At 37.5% G+C, this 22,316-nt stretch overlaps 1 protein-coding gene across 1 annotated transcript in view; it reads right to left on the reverse strand.

Annotated features, from left to right (window-relative positions):
* The window catches only part of LRP2 (LDL receptor related protein 2), a 263,004-nt gene that overhangs the window by 123,832 nt on the left and 116,856 nt on the right, over nucleotides 1-22,316 (reverse strand). Inside the window, 13 exon segments of the mRNA XM_036745398.1 lie at nucleotides 4,082-4,210; nucleotides 5,493-5,670; nucleotides 7,300-7,528; nucleotides 8,761-8,945; nucleotides 10,098-10,309; nucleotides 11,135-11,383; nucleotides 12,607-12,984; nucleotides 14,654-14,770; nucleotides 14,869-14,988; nucleotides 15,130-15,369; nucleotides 17,017-17,298; nucleotides 18,137-18,274; nucleotides 21,134-21,264. Of these exon segments, the coding sequence (XP_036601293.1) occupies nucleotides 4,082-4,210; nucleotides 5,493-5,670; nucleotides 7,300-7,528; nucleotides 8,761-8,945; nucleotides 10,098-10,309; nucleotides 11,135-11,383; nucleotides 12,607-12,984; nucleotides 14,654-14,770; nucleotides 14,869-14,988; nucleotides 15,130-15,369; nucleotides 17,017-17,298; nucleotides 18,137-18,274; nucleotides 21,134-21,264 (2,588 nt within the window).

Here is a 22,316-nt window from a genome sequence, read left to right on the forward strand (position 1 = left end):
TATGGATAGAGAGTAGATCTATTATTTCATTGGAACTGGGAACTCCCAGATAAGGAAACTTCCTCTACCAATGTAGTCTGCACTTTCTCTGAAATTTACAGTTTTAGAGATTTGCCCAGAGCACAGTGTCAAACTCAAATAGGAATAGACCATTAATTCAAATATAAGAATCCCCGTGGACAGTGTATTTAATTAATTTTAAAATGTAATGTTATTTATGTACTATTGTATTTTTATTTATTTTGTTAAATATTCCCAATTTAATCTGGTTCTTAGAGAGCATTGTGGGCCCATGTAGTCTGATGGTTCATATTCGACACCTTTGGCCCAGAGCACTGAGAGACTGTGATTTGTCCAGGGTAACACAGCCAATGTGTATCAGAGGAGCTATCTTAACTCAGGTCTTCCTGGTGTCAAGGTCAAGGTCAGCTCTCTATCCATCATACTACACTGCCTATTGGACTTAGAACCTGTAAAAGCCGTCAGGTCAAATTGAGAAATATTTGTTGTCTTGCATGTTACAAATGCCCATAGTTACTAAAAGCAAAAAGACTCAAAAAATCCTTTCAGACCCAATCCCCAAATGCCTTAAGTAAGCAACTCTCCCTTGGCTGGAGTCGGCACAGTTCCTACCCATAGCAGGATAAGACTAAGCTTGATGGTGGGAAAACCTTTTCATTTCTCCCTAATGCCACTGCAATTCTCCTTCCTAAAATATACTCATTTCCTATCTTATTACTGATGTCTTGCTTCCTTTTTGTAGTATTGTACAGCTTCTATCTAAACCACTGGCAACCCATGTATGCCCTAAAGGGTGAACACTTATAAAGCACCAAATGTGGCTTCATCCATTGTTATAATTACCGGAAGATTGGGAAGCTGATTTAAGAAGAGAGGAACGCTGGAAGATGGTAGTGATTCAAGCAGTAGGTAGGATAGTCAAGGCGATGGCAGTAGTATTAAAAAGTACCATTTGTAAAAGAAGGAAGATGGGCATTGGATTTATTGAAACCCACCACATACATAAACATAGACAAAGAAGAAAAACCAAACTAGGAGGAATAAGAAGTCAGGGGTGGGAAAGAATTGAATGACCTGGGATCATCACAGTGCATTCTGTCTAAGGGTTTCACAGAATTTCAAGACTGAAAACATAATTTATTGTTAGGTCTAATGATGTGTTTCCTATTAATATGAATGGTAATAGATTCAGGTTCTAGAAGCAAAAGTGATAAAAAAAAATTAAATTTGAACCCAAGAATGACATTTAAATGTCCCAAGTAGAGGCCCTTCATGTTGGATATATTATCATATGATGGAAAAAATGCTGGATTTCAAGTCAGCAGACCTAGATTCAAATCCTGTCTCTGCTCTCTCTTATCTACTTATTGCCAATATGACCTTGGGCAAGTTATTTAACCTTTTTAGGCTTCTCTTCTTCAACTGGAACATATTGTTCTAGATGTCCTCTCAGATCTCCTTCAGCTCTAAATCTATGATCCTATAATTTCCCAATACTACTGGTCAAAAGGCATTGCTTTTTTTCCAGGACAGAATAGAGAAGTTGTTTGAAATGATCAATTTAAAGTACCTCTCCTAAGTCTCTTTATTGAAAGGGTTAGCCTTACTTTTAATCAGCACATATTGAGGTCACTCAGAAACTGATTTGTAAAGACTGAAAAGTTTCCATCTCAAAAAGTCTGCCTAGGTCATAGAAAAAAATAGGCAGTTCATATGAGAATCAACAAAAGATGCAATGGAAGAAGAATTAGTACCCATCAATCACCATCTAGTTAGTCATGTTGGAGATGCCAGTTTCCAGCACGTAATTCAACAATATTGCTATGCTGAAAGAATCCGTTGTATCCCAAATGTGTATGGCTAAGTCTAATCTTTTTTGCTGGCAGACAAATTAAGAAATGTCAACAAGGATTAGGTTCAGAGTAAATCTCTGAAGAAAAATGGCAAATGTCTATCCTTTTATAACCATTAGCAATAATTAAAACCTTTCACCATGGAAGGAACAACCATCATGGCACAGTACTATTTCTTGATAAGCATCTGACTTTCAGTAAATCTGGCCTATCTGTATTATATGAAGGTACCCTAAATTTCCTGGTTTAGGGATATATTTTCCCTTTGGAAACTGATTTTAATTTCAGATTAGAGAATCCAATATTCGTTCTAAAAAGAAAAGTTCAATCAATTGCTGTGGAAATAACGTGCCATTTGAAGATCATTCTTTAAGCTTTGCCTCTTGTCATCTTTCATCAACTGACCAAATACATTTATTTCACTTCATTTAGTGTACGCCTGGAGATCTGGGTTTTGTGCACACATTTAAGTTTCAAAACAATAGAGAAGAATGAGAAAAAGCACTGCTTTAGTCACAAGGCCGTGACATTATCTTGCTTTTTCCCAAAGAAAATTCCTCAAGTGGAACAATGATGTCTTTTTTTATTTTCTCATTCGCTATAACACAAAGCTCTTTGTAGAGAGGATGCTATGTCTAATGAGCATTAACCATTCGGGTAAGGGAAATATCAATGAGGCAATGAGAAAAGCAAACTACTAAAGTAATAGCGCACAATATTTCATATAGTGAAAGTTCTGCATTTTACTTCTCAGTTACAGACTTTAGATGCTTCTATTCTTCTGCCTTGTAACAGTCTCACCTTCACCCACTATATGAGAGAAAAGGTGAACCAAGAAATGATTCGTTTGCATGCACACCCATAGCATTATGTCCAGATGTGATAGGTACCATACAAGCAATTTATCTCAATTCAATGCAAGCCCATCCAATGAGATTTATTAAGCATTTACTATGTGTAAGGTTGGAGAAGGAAATAGCAAGCCATTCTACTATCTTTGCTGAGAAAACCCCAAATGGGGTTACTGAACAACAAATGTGTAAGGCACTATGCAAGGCACAATGGATTTTTCTTCTTTTCCAAAACCGTGATTTCATTTGTGAAAGCAACTCCTGGTGTGGAAATTCCCTCTACCAATGCAGATGAGCACCTGCTCCACAATTTCTAGTCTTAAAGACTTGCCTGAGGCACTGAGATATTAAATAACTTTTCCAAGATCACAAAGCCTTTATCAGGGGCAGGACTTAAACTGAGATCTTCCTGACTCCTTGGCCAGCTCTGCCATTCTATACACTATATGCCATGCTGCCTTCCTATTACAGATGCACAAGATAAAAGAATAAAATGAGAAAGTTTTTGCTTTCAATTTTGTTTATAAGCAATCAGTATAGGGATCCAGTATGTCTTCACAGTTTATACCAGGCTGTCCAAAATGTGGCTCGCAGTGTGATTTATGCGCCCGCCTACAAGCATAGAAATTTAGATAAATGCTTTAGTAAATGAAGCCGAGCTACCACAGAGCTCTCACTAAAATGGCAAATCAAAATATATTGTCTATTGTTTCAATAAAAACCTAAGGTTGGACAGCCCTGGTTTATACCATTATTCTTTACAAATTATACCATGATTCCTCCATCCCTAGCTTCCTTGAAAATTTAGCTTATATGTCACTTCCTATGTAAAATATTTTCTGATTAGCTCCTTCAACTGCGAGTCCCCCCCAACAAAATTACCTTGTGGTTTACTTTGCATGTGTCTTCCCCAATAGCAATATGCTCCTTGAGGGCAAGAACTATCTCATTTTTTCCTTTTATCCTAGCCCCTAGCATAATGCCTGGCCGCTTTGCTTAATAAATGAGCACCCCAGTAGGTACTTAATAAATGCCTATTGATTTATCTATCTTCTGAATAGAGATTAAGTGAAGCAGTACAATATAGCAGAAAGAATATTAGGCTCTTTGGTTCATTTCAAAAACTCAACAAACATTTATTAATCATCTACTGTGTACAAAGGCACTGAGGTCAGATCTGTGTTCTAACACCAGCTGTGCCACTCACAAGCTACGTGACCTTAAGTAAGTCACTTCACCTTGGGTCTCATTCTCCTTATATGCAAAATGAGGAGATTGTGCGAAGTGCTCACCAAGGTCCCTTCCAGCTCTAAAGTCATGTGCATTTACAATCATGAGACAGAATGAGCACCATACCTCTCAAGCAATTAACAGAATCAGAAGAAAGAGTCCACCCTGAAGGACAAGCACAAGAATAAAACCTCGGTCCTGATGAAGAAAGCAAGCACAGGTGGCTACAGGGAGCAGATGTACATGAATTTGTACCTGCAATTTAAAAAAAAACATAAATCACATATACAAAAATTAATACAGTGTATCAAGTACAACGTTGTTCTCCTGTACAGTGTACTACAAGGGCATGGTCCTCCTACACCAATTCACATTTGTAAGCAAAGTAATTTTAGCATCCATTTCACAAACTAACTGAGCTTTTATGCCTGCCCCTAACTTTCTGCACTATCTTCCTCTTTCCCAGTGACAGATATCTCACACAAGCAAGAGGCGACAGGGACAAATGACCTGCTTAAGTTCACAGAGGAAGCAAGTACAGTCGGGAATGGAACCGTCGCTAATAAGCCAACAAAATATGGATGCTAATCCCTATTTATTTATCTGTCTATCCTTAGATTTAAGAGATTTACCACTAAGCAAATCTGTACCAAAAGTTGTTTTCTGTTTGCTAAATGTCTAGGATATTTACTCCCATCCTGATATCTTTTATCCCAGCTTTGAAAACTTTACTAAAGTTAGAGTATTAGAATCACATATTCACCAGATTCATCAACCAGTTCCTCATCTGCCAAATGAGGGGATTGGATAAAGATGATTAATACAGTCTCTTCCAGCTCAAAATGCTGTAATTGTGAGTCATCTGTCTCTTCTTCCCTGACATTTGAAGTGTCGTACACACTCCGTATCTGTGTATCTGTAGACCAGCTGAATTATCTCCCTGGCCCATCAGAAAAGAATAGCATGGGACAGCATTCCAAGAGTACTTTCCACCAACAAAGAGAATGATCTGTGATATCACACAATCATAGGGGCATATACTAAGGGATACTGAAGCCGTCAAAACTGTTCACTTTACAGATGAGAAACCTGAATCTCACAGAAGTTAAGTGATTTGCCCAAGGTCACTCAGGTACCAATAACAAAACTGAGAGCTGGACCCCAGTACTCTGACCCCAAATCCCACACTTTCCACTGTATCACCCTGCTTCTAAGGTGATCACAGTAGCCTTGCTGTCTAACATATAAACTCAGCAAGTCAGAGCACATAACAAGACCAAGGGGCCATGAGAAACTACTACTATAAATCAGTTTCTCTTAGGCTACTCACAAATTCAGATTTATTTCTGTCCAAACAAGAGGTTTATAGTGTTAAATAGCAGTATTGGAAACCGGGAAGATGCAAAGAAATCCAGGGAGCCTATAGTTCAAATATTTACTAGCAAACAAATGACTCAGTAACAATCTCATAAGCATTCCCAGAGTAAATGCGTTTCTTTTACCCACACCCCAGTCTACACATCTTAGCTTCACTTACTACTAGGTTGCTTAACCGGGTGCACAGCAGCAATTCCCAGAGGCTGGTGAATATTATAAATTATTACTGTTTGATTTCCCCCATGCCACTTGTTGGCCTGGATGACTCGCTGAGTATGGCGGTCTGTCCAATAAACAAAATCTTCAAAGAGAGTCAAGGCATGAGGATGACGTAATATCTGCAAGGCAGGAATTTTCCAGCTATGAGTCCTTAATTGTGATATTAAGGCCCCATACAAAAATTAAGACCAAGGCAGTCAGAGTAGAAAACAATGCCTCTCTAATAAATTACTCACTTTTAGATTTTTGTCACTTAATAAAAACAGAAAGTACTATTGTATTTTCCATGACTATCCTAAAATAATCACATCTTGCTTTGTAGCACCTACATCTTTCAAATCACTTTCACACCTCTCATTTCAGCCTCACAAAAACTTAGTCAGGTCTTCTTATCCCCATATTACAGATGGTACCCTGAGGCACAGAGAGTTTAAGTGATTTGCTTGAGGTTTACATGGATTGTTAGGACTAAGTTCCTAACCCTATGCTTTTTCAGCTATACTATGTTACATCTCATAGGTTCACATTCATTGGCCTGGGACAGCTTAGGAAAAGCCTTTGGTAAAGATAGCAAGGGTCTTCCAAAGTTCCATCAAGTCTGTGGCTTTCAGATCTTCAATATATTCTTGGCAGCTGAACTGCAGAGTTTTAGCTCTTAATTAACTACAAGTCACTGAGAGTTCCTTGTTAAACAGAAAACTGCATCACATTTTTAACTGGTGGAGTTAACTGAAACAGAATAGAATTTTTAAATGACATAGAGGTAAATTGATAAACTTCTTTATTTCATTATTCATTATTAGGAATATAAAATGTTGAGAAAATACCCAAAAAAATGTGGAAGAAAACTTGCAGTTCAAGTAAGTGACAGGAGTGATTCCTCCTCTCCCCAAAATCCTTTCCTCACTTCCACCTGTCAGAACCCAGAGATCCCTCAAGATTCAGCTCAAATTCCATCTCCTTCAAGTTGTCTTTCCTACCCCCTCCAAAAAAAGTATTTAGGATTTATTTGATACATATTTTCACTTACTCTTCAATGTACTTGTTTCCCCCAATAACATAAAAACTCATTGAGAAAAGATTCTTTGATAGCAATGTTCTTCCTCCCTTTCCCCTCTCCTCAGAAAATTACTTTCTATTTCTTTAAGTATATGTTCTATATCTGTGTACATGGTATTTCCCCCAAGAGAATGTAGGGTCATTGAGGAAAAAGACTTTTGTTTTCATCTTTGTATTCCCAAATTTTAGCATAGTTTATGGCACATAATAGAATCTCAATAAATAAATGTTTGTTGAATTCTGTGTTAGGGCATTAGCTAGTCACAGGATTTTTTCTCTCCTTTATGACTTATAATGGAGCATTACGGAACTGGAGGAGCTGGCTCTGTATTATTAGGTATCACAAAGTAGCCATATATATCAAAACTGCACTACATTTGTCCTTTTATAGAAAATTATGATAATATCTATTAATTAGAAAATGAATTATAAAGTTACACAACTAATCATTTTGAATACTCCTTTATTAAAAGCTAATAACCAACTAGATTCAGAAAAAGGCCCTCTTTTCTATTAGCCTCCCAAAAAGCTTATCCATATATTTTATCTCTCACACTAAAATACCTCTTGAATCCCTGGTCTGTTCAGCATCTCAGGGTCTAGAACACTGAATAAGATTTGCTCCTCGGTGCACTTTGTGCTGTTTTGACCCACATGCTTTTTAATTTTTATTTTCATTCCCCTCTTACCAAATCACCGGCTACCACCTGCCTCCGGTGGTTTCCATCATAATCGCAAAAGTCAATATAATCAAGATAGGCATCCGCAAAGTAAAGCAATTTATTGGGGTAGTCAATAGCCAAGCCATTGGGCCAGTAGATCTTATCCTTGATGATAACTGTGCGATTGGTGCCATCCATACTGGCCCTTTCAATTCGAGGATTTCTGCCCCAGTCTGTCCAGAACATCAGATGCGCACTGTGAAAAAAAGCTAGTTACTGATGGGAGCAAAGTGCTCAAATATTCAAAATGACTGCTCTGTTACTATTTTTAAATAGCTATTTTCAATTCCAGATACAAGCTAACTTTTTTTTTGTTTGCTTGTTTTACAATGCGAAACCCAAATCAAAATTTCTGCCACCTGGGGTATTTTTCCATTGCTCTCTTACCAGTAGAGTACACAATGACATCTGAGATTTTCAACACTAATTTATCATTTGTAGAACCACTGAAACATTCATTTTCTATGGCTGAAGACGACCTTGTATTTTCCTAGCACAGCCCTTACATTTTATATATGAAGAAGCTGAGGTGTAGTAAGGTTAGATGATGTTCCAGAGTCCACCTGGCTGAGTTGCAGCAGAGCCAGACTAGGATCCAAGTCTACCCCCTCCATAGTTCTTTTTGTATCACTGTATCACCACTGGTTAACATTTACAGTTAATCCAAAAATTAAGAGATTTGTGAAATTCATCTATTTTAGTTTATATTTTAAAATGTTTAAGATAGGAAAGTCAATTTATAAACATTCATATTTATTCCTAAAGCATTTAGGTACAATATTTTCCGTTGTCAAAGGAATCAGCTACTGATAAATATAGCCCAATTCTCCAACCAACATAGAGGACTGGGTAATTTAAATTCATGTAAAAAAGCTCTTTTTGCAGAAATGAGATCATTTGTCCTTCTTCTTTAAGAAGGGGCACAAAAGAATTTTTTCTTCTCTTTAATGACTTACGATGGAGCATTATGGAACTGGAGGAGCTAGCTCTGTGTTATTAGATATCATAAAGTAGTCATATATACCAAAACTGCAGGCCTTTGGTCCTTTTATAGAAAATTACAATAGTATCTATTAATTAGGAAATGAATTATAAAATCACACAACTAATCACTTTAAATACTGCATAATTAAAAGTTAATAATCCACATTATCTTCAGATAAGAAGAATAATAGTTTCTGAAAGTGACAGATTAGTTTAAAAGCAGCAAAAAAGTTTTATGCCTGCAACTCCCATGATTCCAAAGTCTTCCAGGAAATAACCTGTATTTATAAATTAAATTGCAAAAAAAAAACTACAAAAAACTGGAGATCATTTTAAACACTCCAACTCAGATATAAGCTAAAGCCTGTTATTGTTTCTTCCCCATCCCCATTATAATCATTCTGAGATAACATCATTTTGAAACAAAACAAAAAAAAATCTTACTCAATTCTGGGATCTAATACTAGTCCCCTTGGGTTTGTTACATTTTCACTAATCAGCACAGTCCTGTGGTTCCCATCCATTTTAGAGACTTCAATTGTTTCCAGAACATAGTCTGTCCAGTAAAGATTACGACCTACCCAGTCTACCGCAATACTTTCAGTCACGGTGACACCACTGTCAAATACCTGTAGGGAAGGGGAAAGGGAGGGAGGGAGGGAGAGAGAAAGAGAGAGAGAGAGAGACAGAGAGAGAGAGAGAGAGAAAGAGAATTCTCTGAGATGTAAATATATATAGATTTATATCTACAATAATGTAGGTAAGGCTGTATCTAAATGAAGGAACCTTATAAAAGTAGTTCTTTTTAAATCAATCAATAAACTTTAAATATTTAATAATATAGTAATATAGTAATGAACAAATATTAGAAATAATATAAATAAATATGAAACATCTACTATGAAACATTCAGAGTTTTGACAGTGTTGAACTTTACTGTATAAAACATCAGGTTGAATTAAATTAGTTGCTTTTAATTAACTTCCTGCAACTAGGCACAGACTGCAACTTCTTTAAATTGGTCACTTTCTTGCTACATTATACAGTTGGCATAGCAGAAGTGGAGAGGAGAGACAACATTATACAACAGATCAAGAGGAAGTTTCAGAGTCAAGAACACCTAAGTTCAAGTCTTACTTCTGACCCATATTGGCTGTATGACTCTGTGCAAGTCACTTGACCTATCTCTAAGAATATTCGTTGATCTACATTGGTAGAGGAGTTTCTTCGTCAGGAATTCCCAATACCAAAGAAATCACAAGTCCAGCCTCAAAATGAAAAAATTGTGTAACAACAGAGCAATAGGATAGCAGAGATTTTGGAGCAAGTTTTGCCACAGATAACAACATTAATGTCTAGAGATACAGTTTTCTCAGTCTTTTACTAGTTTCTATTTTCACCCATGCAGCCAGAATGAAGGGGGCTATGGAACAGACCTTGAAGTCTTCCTAAGCTCTCACATTATGTGAGCTAGAATGCAGAATATGCATCTACCTTCTTACTTGCTCTAACTCTAAAACTGTCATTATCTTGTTGACATGGATATCCAGTCCCCAGGTACATGGCCTAGTGCAGTGCTTCTTAAACTGAGGGGTCATGACCCACAGTTAAAGAAGCAATGAAGGGATCACGAGTTGAAAAAGTTTAAGAAGCCCTGCACTCTAGAGGGCAATTTTAGAGTTATACAGGATAAGATGTCACCCTGTTTCTCACTGATGAATAAAGCAGAATAATATTAAAAAGGCCCAATAAAAATAAAAAGTTGGAAAAAATACACTTACTACTTTTCGGTCGGTTCCATTTTGAAAAGCACTCCAGATTTTATCCTGTCTTATATCAGACCAAAAGATACGCCCAGTGAGGGAATCAAAGTCAATCGCTACAATTTGCTCACCATCACGGATAAGTGAATAAATATTATGTCCCTGAGAAGTGATATTGTCAGCAACCATTTGGTTCCGGCTAGCCACCAGTAACAACAGATTTCCTGAATCTGTGAAAGAATCAAATGCAAAAATTTCAATGATTTTCTTAGAAGGAAAAAAATTTCTCTTTCAAACATTTGATACAAGATACTTTCAAAAGTCAAATGAAGTCAAAATGCATAAATAGCTTCTCTGAAATCCTTTTATCATATTATTTTCAAAATAAAATATTATGGTTGATCTGAAGCATCTTTCAGCATTAAAAATTATAGTTCAGTATTTGATGCGCTAAATTTGCCAACTGAAAGTGACCTTTCTTTGTTCTGAATTTCTATTTAGAACTTTGATATAGAATTTATATTCTGTTCTGTCTTACCTCACACCTACTAGAATGTAAGTTGCTTGAGGCCAGGGACCAAGCCTGGAATATAGTATGTGTTTAACAAATATCTGTGAAATAAATAGCTATGTATAAAACACATGGATCTTGTGCATTAATACAGAAACCTTTTCAAAACTCTTCTCACACCACTGCTACCAATATGTTTCATTCTTTCTTTCAAAATTTATCTTCAGAAATGTTCCAAACCAGTAACTGAATGAGGATGAATAGATATCATGCACGCACTTGGTTTTTTAATGTATAATAAATACCCTTTAAATTATTCCAGAAGCAAATTCGTAATTAAACCAAAAACACAATACTAATGTGCATATCATTAAAATATAAGCTCCATGAGGACAAGATTTCTCAGGATTAGGAGAATGTCCCATAGCTCCCCAAATTGGGAAACTGACTACACATAAAGCCAGTCCTGACCTATGATGACATTTGGGATTAAATTCAATTGATATGTTATCAAAGACTGATCATTTTCAAAAACGATCCTCACCAGCAATTTTGCAAGTCTTCCCATTGCCTTCTAATATATAACCTTCATCACACCAACATCGGGAAGACCCTCTTTCATTATAACAATGCTGGCTGCAAAAACCTGGAATTTCACATTCATTGATGTCTTCACAGGTTTTAGAGTCATTGGTGAGCTGATATCCAAATGGGCACAAACACTGAGCCCCAAAAGGCCCCTGAATGCACTCATGAGTGCAACCAGCATTATTGTCTGAGCAGCTCTCCTGATCTAGAGGAAAGGAAGAAAATGAAAAGAGAAGTGTCAGTAATCTTATTCTTCAATTGTTGTGGTACAATACCCCTCATGCGCAAAACAAGGCAATTTCCAAATAGCCATTGAGAGTTGTGTTCACTTGACTTTGTTGTAAGATTAATGGTGCCTGCACTCACTTGTCCTTCTTTATGAGACCAACCATCACTCAGCTTTAAAACCTCCTTTGCCAGTTTCTACTTAGAGCAGTGGTAGAAACACAAGGGAGGGGTAATTTATATAGAAGAAATACAATAGCTACTCATCTCAATAATTCAAGCAAGCAAAGAAATCTAAAGTATTTGCCCAACTGACACCTCCATCGACCTAAACTCGAAATAAAGGGGCTGGCAGGCAGAAGGAGTGGTTGACAAGTATCTTGGGTCACATAAAGGGATGGGAGAAAGTTCTAGGGAAGGAACAGAAGGGCACAGATGGATTGTTTATTATACCACCATTCTCCTCCCTCAGGTCAAAATAGCTGTGGGAGAAGCTATCCAGTGTCTGGATAGCAAATGTCTTCAATTTACAAGCTTTCCATAAAATTAATTTTAAAAGAGTACTCTATGCACCTAGACTGTGGAAGGAGGGGAGGGAGAGGAATAAATTAATATAAAGGATTTCAGTCATTTTCTGCACAAACACAACACAGTATAAATCATAAAAATCTAAAATATGTCACAATCATACCTGGCTGGGGTTCATCTGAGAGTGGGCATTGATTAAAGAGGAAAGAAAGAAAGGACAGTAGTTAGGATTACATGCCAATCACAGCATTTGCAATCACAGTAAACACACACCCCGAGCTTCATTGTTTTTATGGCGCATTTTGATTGAAATTAGAAAATATTAAAGTTAGAAAACCTAAGAGCATATTATAGATAGAACCAAATGTAATTTAACAGTCTAATAGCCCCATTAATCTTCTTTTTCTAGACACCAACGTGAAAAGAAACAAAAACACATAACCAAAGTGTGAAGAATTTAATGAGAAATATTATTCAGTGATGATTTACTTAAATTAAATTTTATATTACCCCCCTCAAACATTTCTGAACTCACAAAGGCATTAAAAATTACTTTCTGTAAAGTGCTACTACCCTTCAGACACCCCAGTGACAGTGACAGTGACAGCAATGGGTTTTGTTATCCTGTAGCTCAAAAGGGTTTTATGACCTGTAATCTGTGGTCAGAAAACTTACTGCAAACTGGGGACTCATCTGCCCCGTTGGGGCAGTCTGGGATGTCATCACATACTGAGCTCAGATTCACACAGATGCTATGGCCTGGGCACTGCCACTGCCAGCTAGGGCACCGAAAGGGCTGAGTGGGACAGTCCCTCTCATCACTCATGTCCCTGCAGTCATTGTCCCCATCACAAATCCAAGCCCTGTAGATGCAGTTTCCATTGTCGCAGCGGAAAAGAGATGGAGGACAGGTCATCGGAAGACAGCCGCTGTGTTCATCAGAACCATCCATGCAATCCGGATGCCCATCACACTCCCAGTTGTTTGGGATACAGGTGCCATCTGATTGGCATTGAAACTCATTCTGGTGGCACATTCCTGGAGGCCTGGTAGCTAAAAGAGAGGCATTTGAAAAGCAGAGTCATGAATGTGGCTCACAAGTCCATTGATGGTATTGATTATAGAGTAACTTTACATGCCCCAGCTTTTTGTTTTGTTTTATTTTGTTTTGTCAATCACAGCTTTGTGACCTAAGGATGAAGTACGGTGACACACTCACTCAAGACTGAAATAACCCTAGTATTTCTCCAACTGACTTGTGCATTAAAGTGTGTAAAGTGACAGCTCATATGATCTGATGTTTGTCTTAGTAAGTTACACCAAAGAAGAAAAGTGATTGAGTTGAGAATATGCTCTTTTTCCTCCTAAATCAGAAATGCTTTGAAGCACAGATTTGATAAGGAAATTAGATTTAAAATTGAATTCTAAGCTAAAAATTTTAGGTTTCTGCCCTCTCTTTTTTCACAGAGAGGGCAGAAATCTAAGAAATCACTAAGAAAGTGATTTGTATCTTAAAATGCTAATACAAATGTAAGTAATTATCACCATCATCATGCTTTTTAATAGCTATTCTATACTAGATGTGCTTAATTTCATATTTTCTTTTTACACTGGGGAGATGAAATCATTTTCCCTAAGGAACCATTTTAAATAAAATTCAAATACATTAAATGTAGAGTTAACATTTACAGGAAATACTTATTATTTTATCAGTTTTCACACTCTATCCAGCAATCAATAAAAGCTTTTTTGCAGATGAGAATCCGGAAATTGCCATGATATTCTAAAGTGAAATAGCAATTCAGCTGCCATTAACAGTAGTACTGTTACCTCAAAACAGCAGAAAAATTCCATATTCTCATCAAAAAAAATGTCAAAATAGTGTTTGGAGATTTCTAAACGAATCATTGAAATTTTCCAAATAGGTGTTTTCTATAATTTTTAGTTTGCCTGCCCATTAATTTAACTACTAATTAGAAGGCATCTAGGAAACCATTCTTCCCATGGTGAGAAATGTCCCGACTCTATGTAAGTAACTATTCTATTGGCAGTTTCCTAAAAACACAGAGGTCACACCCAACATATACACACAAATAAACATACACACACAGTGAAAAATAATAAATCATTTCCACCATCAGGCTGTAGCCTGGTAAATCCTGGGATGCCATACCCACGCTGACCCCAGTATTGCTCAATGAAAGGTGGACAGTGTATCTATGTTACACTTCAGTCTTTCTAATGAGATTTCATGTGAAGTACTCACATATATTTAACTACAAAAAACCTCATTAATTTGGACTCCTCTAATATGGCATTTGTGATCATGTGGATGTTAACTTTGCATTATATTGGGAGGGAAAAGGAATGGATTAGATTATATCAGAAATAATTAACCTACTAAAAAATTAAATAAATCATTTTAGAAGAATCCCATGCAGAAACACTGGGTATACTAATATAACTAAAATGTTCGCTGTATTGTATTCTGATCGAATAATTAAATAGGGTCCTCTACATGACAACTTAGTTCCCTTTTGAGTTACTATATGTGAATGCCATACTTGAAAGTAACAGCATGAATTTATTTAATATATTCTGTAATCTACCCCAGGCTTCCCCCCCCCAATTATTGTGAATTAATTATTAAAGTTCCCGTAATATCCATGCTAGCAGCACAAAGTATTTCCTTCATCTGGATTACTGGGTATTTGGCACTTACGACAGCCAGCCTCATCAGAGTGGTCATTGCAGTCAAAAACACCATCACAGTGGTAAATATTACTGATACACTGGTCTCCACTGGCGCACTTGAATTCAGAAGCAGTGCAGTTATATACTATGGATGAAGGAGCATGGTATTAGAGTTCAACTCAAGCAGAAATTACTAAACACCAAAAATTGCTAAGCGACTATTGAGAGAAACCCGCTACTTACTACAACCGACTTCATCAGCTCCATCCACACAGTCTCTGTCTCCGTCACACACGTAGAATGGGTCAATGCAGCGATGGTCAGGACACTGAAACTGACCAGGATCACACGTTCCTGTAAAATCTAACGTGATCCAAAAACAAATCCAAATTACACTTCATTTTTCCTTAAACTAGCACAAGAACAACACCTAGAATGTCTTTTTTAACATCTACATACGGGAGGCAAAGTTCGTGATCTGGGAGGAACAAGCTGAACACTTACTACAGTTTTTTTCATCAGATCCATCCCCACAGTCATTGTCTGTGTCACAAAGCCAGATCCTTGGGATACACTGCTTATTGTCACAAGTGTACAAGCTTGCTGGGCAGGAAGCAGGTCCTGGAGTGGGGCAATGTTCTTCATCGCTGCCATCCAGACAGTCATTGTGCCTATCGCAGCGCCAGCGTCCTGGAATGCACTGCCCGTGAGCACAAGTAAACGCCGAGGCAGCACAGGTATTGTCTAAATCAGAAAAGGAGCATCTCTAAGACATTGGCTTCCACAATCCTGCAATTACTTCCTTTCCTTACAAAAGCATGGCCCAATGCAGCCTCTTTCAACTGCAATGAAAACTCTACCCGTATTAGGGAAGAAGAGGGTGATCTGGGCACCAAACTTTTAAGTTAATGACATTACATGATATCTGCATTGACCACTGGAGTTCACAGTAACATTTAAAAATACTCATCAGGGACAGTGTGCATGTCTGTGCAAGTAAAGCAAACTATGTATTTTCTTTGGAAGGGAAAAGAATAGAGAACTAATACTCAAAGTAGGAGGAAGAAGAAGGAAGAGAAAATATATCTAATTCATGTTTCTAATTCACTATTTACTCTTATTCTTCAATATATTTTTCAGTGCCTCAGGCAATTCCAGAAACTATAGCCTACACACAAGTTGCTTCTCCAGATTAGTGCAAAAGGTCTTTAAATAGTAAGTTCACAACAAACTCACAGATCCAAAACCGCCCCTTCCCCTTTACCCAAAAAGAACTTTCCTACTTCCTCCACGAAGGGGCTAGTTTGCCAATAATCTTTCCCAGTTGTCCAAATCCTGAAATTTCTTCAACTATTCTTACCATTTGAATTTTTTAATGGAATACTTTATAGTCATCAATAGTACTTTTTGCTCAGAGCACTGGGTTCTGTCCAGGACTTTCCAGATTGGAATAAGTACAAAAAGAAGAAAATGAGAAGGCAGAGAGCTGACATTCTACACCCAAAACAATGCTCTTGAAGAGGAAGAGAAGCATACCAAATACAGTTTTCAAAGAGTTCAAGGACCTATTCATGGACATTCATCAGTGAGGTCCTAAAAGGCATTGACCAATTTATTTTGGTTCAACATTGTGGAGAATGCTGTTGCCAAGATGTAATTAGCCTGTGCTGGTCCAAATACCTAATGGGAGAGGGAGCTTTTGAATTGTTGGAGGTCTCTTTCTCAGCTTTTTCTATACCTCTGAACTTTTGGGTATTATATTAGTTAATAATGAATGCCCTCCCAAAGAGGCTAGATTTAAAGGAGTTTAAAGTGATACACACTGTAAAATATTCAGAACCATTCTTGGGGTATTTTTGACCTAGTGTCCCTAACTCAAAAGCCACAGGAGTACATTTTATTCCCAACTATTCAAATGGATTTGTGATCTAGACAACGTGGATATTTATTCCCTCCAGCGATACAGATTGCAACTTATCCAACCTTACCCATCTTATCTGATTCCTGTTTATGTCCTCCCATAAATTCTCAATAGAGGGAGACATCCAACATATTAGGTGTTTTTTTAGATCTGTTAAGACACAATGATACCCTGAGGTATATAAGCTGTCCACCCGTTATCCATCATTCTTACTTTATGACATCTTTTATACCATTTCTTCATAATTCCTTGTTTTGTTATTTGGTTTTTTTTTTGTGTATTGTAGCCTGGTCATACATGGCATATATTTCTCCATGGTCCTTTAGAAAAGCACTTCAATTCTTTAGACATCTTAGCCCCTGAGTATTTTAATGCTTTTCTAAACCAAAACTACACCACCAGCCTCTTACAAATCTACCTTTCTCCATCTGTCCATTCCAAGCAATAAACTCCTCTGCGCAGATACTTACTTAGTGTGCCACAGTGTTGCTCATCACTGTTATCATGGCAGTCATCAACGCCATCACAGCGATAATACCTTGGTACACATCTGCCATTGTTACAGGAAAAGGAATAGGACCCACACTGCAGAGTGGGCGGTTCATTGGACGGATCCTCAACACATGTCAGCTGATTGGAGCTCAGCTTCATGCCGTATGGGCAGCCACAAACTCGCTGAAAACTAGGAACTGGGAAACAAAAATGGCTGCAATCTCCATTGGGATTTGTTGCTCGGTTGCAGTAGTTAGAGCCTGAAAAAGAAATATGCTGAGGTATTATTCTTTGTGAAGTTCAATTAAAGTTTCACCAAACTGGGAATTATACCATTCACATCGTTTAATAAATTAAATCCCAGAAACTATCCCATAACAAGCCACTCTTTGGGAGTAAATGCTTACAGGTTTTGTACTTTGCTTAATTTTTTTAACTCCCCTTCCAAAATGCTCTCCCCATCCCCAAAGTAAGATCTCCTGCTTAAATTCTACTAGCACACTATCTAGTTAGAAAAAAGAGTGAATGGATCTGGTATCAAAGGACCGGGATTCAAATGCCCTCTCTAACGCTTATTACCATATTTTATATGAGCCTGGGCAAGTCACTTACTCCCTATGTCCTCATTTTTCTTATCTATAAAATGATGGGTTTCCAATCAATAACCTGTGAGGTCCCCTCTGCCTCTAGTTCTCTCATTTATGGTCTTAAGCTAATTGTGAGGAATTATTATCATTCAGTTGTTTCAGTCATGTCCAAATCCTCATGTGTGGTTTTCTCGGCAAGGATACTGGAGTGGTTTGCCATTTCCTTCTCCAACTCCTTTTACAGGTGAGGAATTGAGTCAAACAGGGTTAAGTGACTTGCCCAGGGTCACACAGCTGGTAAGTATCTCAGGCCACATTTGAACTCATGAAGATGAGTCTTCCTAAATCCAAGACCAGCACTCTACCTACTCACCACCTAGCTGCCAATTATATTGGAACTGTGGGGTTATATTCAACTACAAACATACTGACATCATGAAACAATTTTTAAAAATAAATTATATCTATGTCAGAAAACTTTATGATCTCTTTTGTAAGTGAATCCACTTACCAGTCTGGGTATTAGCATCATAGGATTTCACATGCATTACATTATTAATGCCTCTTCGAATAATGGTCATCTCTCCACCATCAGTTTTCCTCACTCGAACAATTCCACCCAATCTCCAGTCAGTAAAATATGCATAATCTGAAAACAAAGACATAGAATTAGTACTTACAAAGAGTCCCATTTATTCACTCAGTTAAGTGTCACTGAAAAGATCCAACAGAGCTAAGATTTCTTTTAACAAAAAAAATCCCCCAAAATGCTTTATCCTTTGCTTCCTTTTTGGAAAAATAGAAATACCAAGATAAAAACCTCCACATAGATAGAATCATAGATTTAGAATAGGAAGGGATCTTGAAGACCATTTCTTCTAAACCCTTCATTTTACAGATGAGGAAAATAAGGGCAAAGGAGATTAAGTGATTACCAAAGTCACACAAGTAACATATAACAGAGATGAGATTTGAACCCAAGACCTCTGACTCCAGAGCCAGTATGATTTCCACTATACTAAACCACCTCTCTAATCAGTTTCATTATTTTTAATGATTTACTTCTTGGAGAAATGACTATTCTGTGTATTACAAATAAATGTATTTCTCCAATTTCAATAAAGAATATATAGGGTGTTTTGTACCTGTTTATAATTATTTGTGTTTGCATATTTAAAATGTTAACATCACACAATTGTTTTGTACTATTCAATCAGCTGACCAACCAATCAACATATATTTATTAAGCATCTAACATATGTAAGGCACAATTCCAACACCAAATGACTCATCCATTAGAAAGAACAATAGAAGGGGAGACAGAAAACATATTTCTGCCATTTCTAAAATTCTATGCTCTGAATTCTAAAGAGAACTCTCAACTTTTTTCTCAGACTCAATTTTTTATTTTAAAAAAAGGCATTCTGGTTAACTGAGAGTTAAGTAGAAAATCCTCCTTGTTTCAACATTTATTGTTGAAGAAAAATCATTGCCCCAGAAAGACCACTAACAAATTCAAGTTTTCTCATTCTCAATCGATCTACTTCAAATCAAGTTACAAAATTTTTCATTCTCAACCAATCTTCTTCAAATCAAGAAATTCAAGTGTTATCTCAAAACAACAAGGAGAAAGAATATGGACAGGTCAATTGGCATCTGTCACAAACTGATTCCTGCCACTTCATGGTTCCCAGCCGTTTATGGATAGGATGAAACATTGAAACAGTTGATGAAAAATAGTGAAGGTATTAATGTTGTTTGCTGAACTTCTCATGTCACAACTACATTGCAAAAATTGTGTCTGTGTTGGGGTCACTATCTTGCATCTGGCACAGTAGACTAATAAGAATCAGAGAATTTGAACAAGCAGTGCTTTTACTAAAAATCATTCAATCCCCTTAGGTATAAACAATTCTCAATTTGATTTAAAAGCAGCCCATAGGATAAAAACAAATAAAAACCACCAGCAAGAAAGGTTTAAAAAAAAAAGGTCATCAAGGAGATTTCCCTGGGGCCTCAGGAGCCCCTTTGCCCAAGTCTCAACAAGTGTTTTAAATGCTCCAAAAATAGCCACCATTTGCAGTGTGGCCCTGGGCTGAGTGAGCCTAGTGGTCTGGAATCAGCTCTAGCTAGGCAAGCAGACAGGTTGGATGAAGTCACATCACAAATACCCTAATTCGGGTTGTGGTTCACCTAAGGGAAAGGGGGTGGGAAATGAACTTTAAGAAAATCCACAGTGCAATGGACTGAGAGCCCACTCAGTTTTAGGGAATACTATAGGTGGGAAAAACCCAGAGGATCCCAAGCACTATCTGGAATAAGCTGCTGACCACTCTGTTTCCAGCTAAGTGCTGGAGAATCCTTGTTGAAAATATCTTTTCTCTATCATAGCTAAATAAGGTGCCTTTGCTAATTGTTGAATGACCTATGAGTGCCTCAATGCTGAGCCTGAACTAACAGGGTACTGGCCCCTCCTCAACAGTCTACTACTCCCCCCTTCACCTCTGGACTTAAGAGTCACATGGCAATTCAATACATAATGGCATATTCTGATGAATGGTTTTCCCAGAGAGATTCTGGCCAGGCTCTTACCAACAACAAAGAACCAGATGCCAGAAATGTGTTAGCACAATTAGCTTCTTCTTCTTTCTTCATTCATTCATCCATTCATTCATTCATTCATTTAACAAATTTTTAGCATGTACCATGGGTAAGGAATTGTGCTGGGTGCTAGAGATACAAAGATGGAAAGTGGCACCACCCCTGACTTCAAGAAGCTTATGTTCTAACAGGAAAGATACAACACTGTACAAATAACTATGATTTTTAAAAATTGGTCCTAACAAAGTTGTGAAAATTGAGAAAATCAAATTCTATTTTGTTATTGATTTTATTCTGTATCACTGCTGACATTTTTATAACTACCTAAGACATGTTTCATTTGTCCCAGACTTAAGCTGTCCTATAAATCACTCATTGTCTCTGAGTTAAGTTTAGAAGTTCAATTCTCCTGCTAATCATTTTTTCTATTCTTGCCCCAAGGAAATCTGTTATCCTTGAAGGATGCGAGTGAACGGCTGGGAGTCTGGTGTGCTATCCAAGGCAGTCTGCTCCACCATCACTAACCTGTCCTTGCATGTGGACTCAAAAAATGAACATTTCTTAGCAATAGGATAGAAGGAGGGGTTATTGCTAGCTCCTCTCTCCTAGTTTCCAGCCAATCATATTGTTCCTCATGCCTATGATGCTACAAGCTTTATAACTAATTTTCCCCATCTATACTGCCATCTATTTTGGGGTGTTCCTCCTTTTGTCTATAAGAAAGGCATGCAAGCTCGCTTGGGGGTCTTAGCTTTTCTGATGGGACTAAAATCCTGTTTGTTGACAAATTCATGCTTTGTCAGTAACTTGATAGTGCTTGGAACTTTGTGCCTCAGTTTAACTTGATTTCAATCATAACAGCTGTTTATGAACATTTGGAGAGATGGTTTACTGGTTTCAAACTCACTTTCAAAGATTGTAAGACCAAATGGATGCGTCATCTGGCTAATGCGATCAAGAGTCCGTCGATCCCGACCATCAAACGTGCTGTGCTCAATTTTGTCAAAAAAGGCATCTACCCAGTACAGCCGTAAAGCACTAAAATAATAACAATAAATTGGTCAGTTTGTTAGACAATAGTAATAAGGACAGATTAACATTTACATTGCACTTTAAGGTTAGCAAAGTACTTTAACTCATGTCCATCCTCACAACAACCCTGTGAGGTAAGTGTTGTTATTGTACCAATTTCATACACGAGAAAACTGAGGTTAATAAATGTTCAGTGACTTGCCCAGGGTAACACATTTAGGGCACATTCGTCGTCTTTGGAACTCAGATCTTTCTGACTCCAAGTCCTGTACTCTAGCCACAGTATCTGTAAGACCTTAAGATCTACAAACAATTTCATGAACGTTATCTAACTTTAGCTCCATAAGAGCTCTGTAAGGTAGTTACCTGGAAGGATCATGGGCCTGGAGCTAGGAAGACGAGTTCAAATCTGACCTCAGATACTTACCATTTGCATGACCTTGGGCAAGTCGCTTAACCTCTGCCTCAGCTTCCTCAACTGAAAAATGGGAATAATGATGCACCTACCTCCCAGGGTGGTTGTGAGGATCAAATGATAGAATATTTGTAAAACACTTAGCATGGTGCTATTGGTAAAGGGCATAGCACACAGTTTTTATTCGTTTCATTTTTCAGGTGTATCTGACTTTGTGACCCCATCTGGGGTTTTCTTGGCAGAGATACTGGTGTGGTTTTCCAAGAACTTCTCCAGTTCATTTTACAGATGAAGAAAATGAGGCAAACATGCTTAGCTGAATTGCCCAGGGTCACGCAGCTAGGAAATGTCCGAGGCTAGATTTGAACTCAGGAAAATGAATCTTCCTAACTTCAGGACTAGTGCTCTATTCACTGCGCCACCTAGTTGTCCACAGCATAGTAAGTACCATGTGAATGCTAGTGATTATTAATATTATTATTGTTATTATCACTCCATTTTACAGATGATGCAACTAAGATTCAGAGATGTTAAGTGATTTGCAGATGGTCACATAGCTAGCAAGTGCCAGAGGTAGGATTCAATCCCAGAGACATATTTACTACCCTTCAAGTGGCTAGTAGAAACATTTATACTTACACTG

Source organism: Trichosurus vulpecula, chromosome 2, assembly GCF_011100635.1.
Source record: "Trichosurus vulpecula isolate mTriVul1 chromosome 2, mTriVul1.pri, whole genome shotgun sequence".
Classification (NCBI taxonomy): domain Eukaryota; kingdom Metazoa; phylum Chordata; class Mammalia; order Diprotodontia; family Phalangeridae; genus Trichosurus; species Trichosurus vulpecula.